Raw genomic sequence first — 9,432 nt, forward strand, 5'->3', positions numbered from 1 at the left:
CCCTACCTCAGTCCAAATAATCAACATTGCTTCCATAACGATCATGGAGAGCAGCCTCCTGGGACACTGTGGCATGTGCTTCCTTTAATAACTTCATCACAACCACAAGGGATAGCTCGGTTGATTATGTTACTGAACACCATGGAATATTGGCATCCAGTTTTCCACTGATGAGAAACTCAGCACTGCATTTGAGTCCAAGGACATGGTCAGACCATTCCCAAAATTCCATCATTTGGGTCTATCTCCTGAGACCACTTACAGTTCTGTGTCAGTCCCAGTATAATCAGGAGATAGAAACCACATAGTAATTTACTCAGGGCAGGGTTAATAAAAAGAATTATTAAACTATGATAGGAGAATAACTATAAATGTGCAAAGAGAATTCTAAAGGGACCCTGGGGCTAAGGGTACTCAGGAAAGGGCAAACTTGGAAGAGAGACCCCTTTCCCCCATTTGGGGGTAGACCTTGCTGGGGAAGGTGTAGCTCCAGCACACTGGATGGAAGAGGCCAGAGTTGTTCCACAGTTGCTTGGGAAACGATCTGCGTTGCACAGTCAAGGTGTGCTGAAGCTCACGGTGCCGCGTCAGGAGGGGCGGGGAAGATGGCCACTGAGCCTAGTCCAGGCGGCGAGGTGGCCGGCGTGCGGCTGGGGCAGAGATGGCCCCACACACGCTGCTGACAAACCACGGGGCAGGAGCAAGGGAGACAAAGCAAACCTCCCCCCTGCAACGCCCCGAAAGGCTGGCAGGCTGCACGGAGCAGGTGCTGGAGGTGGACTGGGAGCCGAGAGGCAGGAGCTGGCAGCTGGCACATTTGTCCTTGTTCTTTTACCCCCGCACATTTACTGAGCACCAAGTGAGGAAAAAATAAAATAAACTACTCTATTCCAGATTACAACAGAAAGAGAAAGTGACCTCCAGACAGGGCTAGGTAAGAGCTTTAGCAAGTCACAGAGACCCGGGAAGCTGCTTCCCTTGGTCTTTTTCAGGTCAGGAAAGGAAGCTTAGAAAACATGCATGACTTGCTGGTGGTGATTCAGCCAGTAAACAGAGGAGACAGGATTCGAACACAAGTCCCGCTGGTTACAAAGTTCTCAGATTGACAATAGCTTTTGAAATGTCAACCCCAAAATACTTTACTCATCTGCAAATTTTTGTTACCGCTTTTGTGCCTCTTTGGGATGATTCGCCAGATCACAAGTGCTTGGAGAGCGCAGGTGAACACAGGTGGTGAGATGCGGGGAGGTGGCTGATTATGAGGCACACCTGGTCAGGGCATTCCCAAGGCACCGTCCAACTCCTGCAGGCTGTGACCTTCCACCCCAGGGTGAAAGGAGAGGACTTGGGGTGTGATTGGTATGTGTGTCACCAAATAAAAACAAGGACTTTCCAAAAGGTATTGAGTATCCTTTTCACCACTCTTAGCAGGCCTCCTGTGGACACTGGGCTCGTTAACTCCTCTGAGGCAGCCCTGCCCAGCCCCTGCCGAGGCCTGAGGTCCACGGGGCCTCACGCTGGCCAGCGGCGGCCAGACAAGCAGGCGGGCACGGTGGCAGATGGAGGCCTCCGTGGGCCTCTCCGCTGGAGCAGCCCTGGCCGCCTCCTCCCCTGCATCCAGCCAATGCTCGGAAGCCTCCTGCCCGGACCTGTGCGTTTGTTTTGTTTGAATCAATTGATCCTTCTCTCTTTCCACTCCCGCCTGGCTTGAGAGGAGCAATCAACACCAGGTGATAAATAAAACGTCGCACAGAAAGCTGACGCCCCTCTTCCTGCCCCAGCGTGCAGCCCTGGCTCCCAGGGAGCACTTCCAGGGAGCCTGGCTGCAGCCCGGCTGCGCCAGCCAGCTCCCCGCCCCGGGCCCCCATTGGCTGCCGCCTCTGCAGTGGGACTGCGCCAGTGTCCGCAGTCCCCTCCCCGGGAGGAGCAATAAGAGCTGCCTTCTCCGGGGCTCCTGCCTCAGAACCTGCAGGGGCCGCAGCAGGAGGTGAGCGAGGCCGGAGGGGAGCACCCGTTTCTCGGGTGCGGTGAAGGGACGGGGGAGCTGGGGAGGGGTGGTGGCTGGAGGGCCCCTTAGGACTCCCGGCAGAGCACAGGGTGTCGCTGGCATTCCGCTCTAACACTGTTGCGGCTGAGCTTGCTTCCCGCTGGTGGGCACTGGCCACATCGGCCCGGCTGCTGGAAGCGCTTGTCGCCTGTGCGTCTGAGGCCCACAGACCAGAGACCCCGGTGTGAGGACTCAGGCGAGTGCTCTGCTGCGTCTCTAAGGCCCCAGGAGAGGGGATCGGCCAGGGGGCTGGAAGGGCGGAGCCCGGTGCCTTAAACGCTCTCTCCCTCCTCCTGGTCACCACTGCCCCGGGCCTGGTACAGAATTGCTTCTTGGTTTCCAGTTTCCCTGTTTGACATGCCACGGTCCCTACGCCCCCTTGGACAGAACTCAGAAGTTACACGGCGGGTGAGAAACCCGTTACAACTGTGAACTGCGTCAAAGAAGTCAGGCTAGGCGGCTTTGACTTTCCGCAGGGCGCAGAGCCCTGCTGCAGAGTGGACCCTCATATTCTGTGGAACATACGAGGAGTCAAGCCAAAAACTTCTCATTTTTCATATGACAAGGTCAATGCAGAGCATTCACAAAATGGAGTGAGAAGGAAACCTGGGATACAGGATTTCCATTCCTTTTAAAGGTACTCTTTAAACCAGTTGTTTCTTAAGTCAAAGGGAAGAATTAAGCAGGAAGTAAATAGGGAAAATCAATTTTCAGTGTTAAAGAAGGAAACTGCATTTAAAAAGAACAATTTATCCCCTTCCCAATCATAGTGAAATTTAAAAACATCAGGATAATGCAAATGTTTTCTGTTTTTTGTTTTTTTAATTTGTTTCTTTGAAAGATCAGTAATTGAAAATCTAAGTCTTCTATTGGATGGGTAAGTATGAAATGTTAAATATTTTAATCCATCTGAATTGTTTTTTGTATAAGTGATGTATCTGATTTTTAGCAATTTAGAGCAAAACAGAGCAGAGCGACATCAATAGAGTGGCGTTGGTGATCAGGCCATGACAGAACGACCTCTGCCTGTGGCCCGTGGGTCAATTTTCTTCCTCCCCAGCAGCCCCCACCTTGCAGGCTCCAGGGTGGAGACTGGGGCGCAGGGGGCAGGGCGCCCCAAGCTCTTAGGATTAATGAGAAAGCCGAAAGGCAGGTAGGGGTGAAACAAGGACACAAAATCAACAGCATTCCTAGATTGGAGTCCTAATTTTTATAGCAAGATCAAACCAAGACAAATTAGCTGTTTCCTCTGAGGCATCAGAAGTAAATAAGACTTAAAGCATTTTATTGTAACTTATTTTTAGGGTAGAAGTGATATATTCAACACAGGAGTGATTTTTCTAAAAATGAGATTTAATTTTGTTGTAATCATGACAGTGAAAAGGTTCATGTGTGATTTCATAACTAGAATGCAGGCTCAGAAGTTGGTGAATTTCTCTGCCTGAGTTTTTCAGATTTGGGAAACAAGTGTCCTTTGTAAAATGTGCCACATTCCCAGGATTGTACAGATATTTCCTCCGTCTGCACAGTCTGCACAGAATGAAGCATACAGTGTTAGTAAAGTGGGACATTTCTAACTTTGATATTTGTGGAGAATACTTATCCCCGCACTTATCCAAGTCACATTTGTGAATAACCCACCATTTCCCCAATCACTTGAAACGGCACTTTGATGAAAACTAAATCCTCGGGCTGCTCTCGGCCTCCTACTGCATTCTATCTATTCCTGTGTGAGGACCACAGCAGTTTAATCTTACTACATATGACATTTTCATTTCTAGTAGGTTGAGGCACCCCTTATTATTCTTTTGCAAAAAATTTGAGGCAATTCTACCAGGTACCAGATTTCTTTCCAGATGAGTTTTACAGTTGTTTTTGATCATATTCCTCACCCATCAAAAAATGCCCCACTGAGATTTTTATTAAAGATGATTTAAATGTATATTTTAACTCAGGAAAAGCAAGTTCCTATATTTTATGTTCCTTATCTTATGGAAGGACTTGAATTTTTCTTGCTAAATTTATTCTTAGACAACACACGTGAGCATTGCTCTATGAATAGGCTTCTCTTATATTTTCCGATTAATTATGGAATATAGGAATGCTGTTGATTTTTGTGCCCTAATTCTGTCACTGGTCACCTTACGGTTTTCTTATTAATTCTAACAGCTGGCAGCTGACGCTCTGCTCCTCTGTGCTGTCCCTTCACCCTGGGGCCCTGCGAGGCCAGAGGGCCGGGCCTGCCAGGAGGGCTTCCACCCGACCTTCCCTGCTGCTCTCCTCTGAGTTTCCACTCGTTTCCCAAAGGCCCAGCCTAGCCTGCAGCCAGCGAGCAGGGACTTACTGATGTGGCCTGTGGCAGAGAAGGAAGGGGCTAGGACAGGGGAGCGGAGCCCCACAGGGCCCAGACGCTCTCGGGCGCTCCCACCAGCTCTAAGCGGAGCTGAGGTCAGCCGCCTGTGCCTTCGCCTGTGCAGGCCACACGCGAGATGGTCTGGGCACGAACAAGCAGAATGCGTGAGGGACGGCGTCTTTCCTTTGGTCCCCCTAGGATGTCTGAGCTGGAGAAGGCAGTGGTGGCCCTCATCGATGTTTTCCATCAGTATTCCGGGAAGGAGGGCGACAAGCACAAGCTGAAGAAGTCTGAACTCAAGGAGCTCATCAACAACGAGCTTTCCCACTTTTTAGAGGTGAGTCCGGTTTTTTAAATGGACAATTTATCCATTCTTCTATTTATAAAGCCTCGTAGACGTTCTCATCTGAGCTGCCCTGAAGGTGATGCCGGTTCCTTCTGAAAACTTGTGGAAACGAGCACTCCTTTGGAGGCTGGACTAGAGGAACACCACAGTTTTCACTTTGTTGTCCTCTGACTTGTATATAGTAAGTGTGTCAAGGGAAAATTGCTCTCAAAAGCAAAAATACAGGTTCAAATAATGCTGACCTTTTTCTGAAAATCTAAGGTTTTACAGTGACAATGGCAGAATGGGATGGAAAAATAATTTATGAGTCATAGTGAACATGAGAAATCAGTTAAGAAATAAGCTTTTGTCCATGGGTCTAGGATATATTTTGGTTTTAGTTGAAGTTCAACAGGCGCCGTGGTGACGAGACACTGGGCGCACTTGGCAAACGTTTCCCAGCATTACGTCGGGCACCACCAGGGCCCGGGCCCTCTGCCTTTGCGCATGTCAGTGAATGATGGCGACACCGTCCCAGGGCACCAGGGCGGTCCATGGGTGTCCCTCAGGCGCTGGGGCCTTGCAAGAGGTGACACTGGAGAAGGGAACTTGGAGTTTTGTCCCCGACTTAGGAAGCTCCCAAGGAGCCCTGCCCTTTCCCCGGACATTTCGCCCTCTGGCATGCAGTGAGAGCACGTCCAGACACCCAATTTGACGGACTTACCCCAACCCAGACTGCCTCCACGCTGGTCCATGAGCCCCCGCCCAGTGTCTGCTGCCCTCCAGCCTCGAACCCTTGCCATGGACAGTCATCCACCAGCAGCTGGCGGCCCCCGAGGGCCCAAGCCAAGGCTGCCTCACTCGTGACTTGAGCCGGACTGAAGTGACGGTATTACAGGCCTGAGCTGTGACTCCTGCCAATGGGTCCCTCTAGAGAGCCGTGCACACAGGAGACACAGCGGACGGGGTCAGTGCACGGGGGTCTGCACAAGCCCTAATTCTGGGAAGCCCCCAGCATCCCAGGGCAGGGCCCTGTTCCACAGCCATGCCGCCCTCCCAGCTCCCAGAGCCCGACCTCTCAGCGCGGACGAGCCAGGGGCAAGGTCTATGGGTTGCTCGGGGGCTGCGGCAGCCCGTCCTCGCCCCCACGAGATACTCCATCCCTGAGTGGCACTGCCAGGGTGGAGGGGCAGGGCCTGCAGGCCTGCTGGGCCCAAGCCTGGCTCTGGGACTGGCCTTCTCAGGTTCTCAAGTTCAGAGCATGGCAGCTGCGCCAGTGCCGACCATGTCATCTAGTTCCACCATTTCTGTCTGCTGATGTCACAACTAAAAAGTCCCAGTTTCTTCTTGGGTAAATAGGACTATTGTGGGGATGAAATCAGACAGTGTTTCTCAAGTGCTCAATAGGTGGTAGCCTCTATTATTAGGGATTTAAAAACATATGAAAGAGTAGCCTATGGGAACCACAATTCATGGTAAGTGCATCAGGTATCATGAACATTTCTTGACCCGGCTTTCTCAAAGAAAATTCAGTTTGGAGTCAAATCAATCATGTAATTGAAATTAACACAATCCTCCATCCATTTTTTAGCAGATACTCACAGGCCCCACCCAGCTCCCACGGGAATCAGTTTTCTGTGTTTTTATTCAAGGCAGCCACTGCACTTCAGACTTGACTTCTTCAGGCCCAACTCTCTTGTCCTGGAGGTTTGCTCTTTTGAGCAACTTGCATTATGCTCCTCTTCAGTGTCCAGTGCCCACATTCTTCCCACATCTCACTTCTAGCCCAGCCCTTGAGATTTTGTACATCATTTAATAACTCGCTTGGCGTCAGGCAGGACTGTCAGGGAAAGTCTTGAGGACTAGAAAGCAACACAAGAAAGAACACAAGGAGTTAACAAATTTGGACAAAGAAAACTTCCCAATGTTAAGATCCACTGGAAGTCTTCATTATATGGACCTTCTCACAGAAATACATGAAAAACTTAGGCATAGAATTCTAGTTTTTCTTTCAAGACATTGGCATGTAACATGCTCAGGCTGATCTAGCCTGTATTCCTTTCTTCAGGTGGTTTGTTTTAAGCATAATTACAATACCTTGAAGCTTTTCCTTTCTTGGTTGCCTAGGTCCCACTGGCCCTAAAGTATGGTGGTAGAGAGGAGCAAAGAACCCAGAGACTTCTGCCTGGCTAGCAAGTCACAGAAGAAATCTTTCCTGGTATTTTGCATTTTATATCTTAGGTTATTCTGAGAAACATTGTTGGAGCCAGTGTACTTTTAATCACGTTTTGATAGCCCAAATCCCATTTAAATGAAGCTAGACATTTTTCTGATCTCTTTTAGGAAATCAAAGAGCAGGAGGTTGTGGATAAAGTCATGGAAACGCTGGACAGTGATGGAGACGGCGAATGTGACTTCCAGGAATTTATGGCTTTCGTTGCCGTGGTTACCAGTGCCTGCCATGAGTTATTTGAACATGAGTGAAATAGACAAAGCAGTCAAACGGTTCCTATAACAGATGGAGGAGACAGCAGAGGGCAAGGGCTTGCAGGCTAGGAGGAGCTGAGCTTTCCGGGCACACTGTAGCTGATTAGGAAACTTGATTTGCTTTGTGAATGAAAAAATGAAAACCTCTTTGTGAGGGCTGTTTTTACTGGTTCACATCATTATTTCTGCTGTATTGTTAGGCATATGCTTAAGCTGACTGGTCCCAACAACTTTTGGAAATAATCGTTTGGGAAAGCCAAGGTCCATTTATACAGCATGTTCTGTACAGCCTGTAAAGCTGTGTAGAATCCTAACCCAGAAAGAACAAAAATGACCCCCAAAAAGAATTCTGCAGCATTTGTGGTTTCCCAAAGCCTTGTCCACCATCACCTGAAAGGCTGCCCTTCCTTACGTTTGTCCATCATTAGTGCCACTGAAACCTACAGTAGGTCTGACCATCCCGTCCACCTGTGAACAGTATGCTCACGTGTGTTTCTTTCCCTAGTGAGTTATGATTACTGGGTAAATATCTAACTCAAATGGTTCTAAGTGGAAAATATGCTTCATAAACCAAGTACAGGTATCTTGACACTGAAAACTGAGAATTGAAATTGTTCATTCAGAATTCTCTGCAGTCCAGCCCTTGGGCAGATCTGCAGGGGCACTGGAAGCAGTGCGGCCCCTGCTCACAGCTGGGGTTTAGTCTCTGCCAATCTGGAGAAAGCAGTTGTGTGGCAAGAAACATCATCTCCCTGGCCTGGTCTCCTGTGTGTGAATGAACTGCAAAGTCCATCAGCCGGTTGCTGTTGGCTCGATTGTGTCTGGAGGCGGCCGGATGTCGGCGAATGTCCCTCCTGACTTGACCTCACCGAGGCAGGGTCTACTCACGCTGCTGTGGAATCAAGGTACATGGAAAGCTTAACTTTACACCTAGTAGTCATAAATTCAATTAAACCAAGCTTCAAATAATTTAAAAATCAAGTTACAAATAATAAAAATCACTTCCTGGAAGGTTCTAATTAATTTCACCCATCCCTTTTCCTGTTATTGTTTAATTTTCTAAAGGCATAAACTTCAAAATTCCATTGATTGCTTGCATTTGCATTAAATAAAAATAGCACTGAACAAGTCTCTGCAGCTCTTAAACACTAAATAAAAGCCATCGCCCTGCTCAACCGTGAAGACAAGTGACAGTCCCAGGAGTGAGATGTGGCGCTGGCCCCGCAACTTACCAGGCCCTCCTCAAGGCAAGGAGCAAGAGGCGGCCCCTACATGGACCAGGGGAGCCCCGACCCTGTGGCGCAGCTCCAGCTCCAAGCCCCCAAACCCCAAACGCCCTCCCCCTTCCCCAACCCCCTCCTCCTACTCCCCCATTTCCTCCTTTCCCCAACCCCCTTCCCCTGCTCCCCAGACCCCCTCCCCCAAACGCCCTCCCCCTTCCCCAAGCCCCTCCCCCTGCTCCCCCAAACACCCTCCCCCTTCCCCAACCCCCTCCTCCTGCTCCCCCAAACACCCTCCTCCTTCCCCCAAACCCCTTCCTCTGCTCCCCAGACCCCCTCCCCCAAACGCCCTCCCCCTTCCTCAAGCCCCCCTCCTGCTCCCCCAAACGCCCTCCCTATTAACCCAACCCCCTCCCCCACCCCTAGACCCCCTCCCCACTGAGTCATGTGCTCAGTCCACGGCCACATGCGGAATCTGACACTGGATGGGGGCGCATCCCCCAGGTGTGTATTTGCTCGTGTGAGGCCGCAAGGCTGCCCCTGAGGTCTGACACCCCCTGTTGCTGATTTCCTATAGATTCTTGGTTATGTTAAGAAAATGAGAGACGAGAAATGGGAGAAAACAACAGATTATGGGCCCCAGGCGGAGCTAAAAAGGGGTGAAAAGGGCTGGTTTATAGACTACAAGTCCCTGTTGCAGGTTACAAGTCCCCAGGTCCACTTGAGAGCTAATTCGGGCAGGGAGAGAAAGGGCAAAACAGGCCGTTTAGTCTCTGCACTGCCCTTTCAAGCATTAATTATTCTGCCTCTTTGCTAATGCCAGGGGAGGAGCCTCCGTTGCTTGCAGTTTTGATTGGTTACCCCGCCTGCCAATCCCCCGGGGGCCCAATGACAAGGCCCCTTGCTAATATCTAGGGCTTTTCCTTGACCCCGGATGAAATCCCGCTCTGAATGGGGGGTTCTCATGGGGTTCTTCCAGCAGCCGTCTTGTGGGGTCTCC

General features: G+C 50.1%; 1 protein-coding gene across 1 annotated transcript; it reads left to right on the plus strand.

Annotated features, from left to right (window-relative positions):
• Positions 1-1,873: 1,873 nt before the first annotated feature.
• On the plus strand, positions 1,874-8,341 carry LOC131278809 (protein S100-B-like). Its single transcript, XM_058299283.2, has 3 exons — positions 1,874-1,987; positions 4,599-4,737; positions 7,069-8,341. Exons 2-3 carry the CDS (start codon positions 4,600-4,602, stop codon positions 7,207-7,209), a joined length of 279 nt encoding a protein of 92 aa, XP_058155266.1. The 5' UTR covers positions 1,874-1,987; position 4,599; the 3' UTR covers positions 7,210-8,341.
• Positions 8,342-9,432: the final 1,091 nt, after the last annotated feature.

The sequence above is a fragment of the Dasypus novemcinctus genome, chromosome 6, assembly GCF_030445035.2.
Source record: "Dasypus novemcinctus isolate mDasNov1 chromosome 6, mDasNov1.1.hap2, whole genome shotgun sequence".
Classification (NCBI taxonomy): Eukaryota; Metazoa; Chordata; class Mammalia; order Cingulata; family Dasypodidae; genus Dasypus; species Dasypus novemcinctus.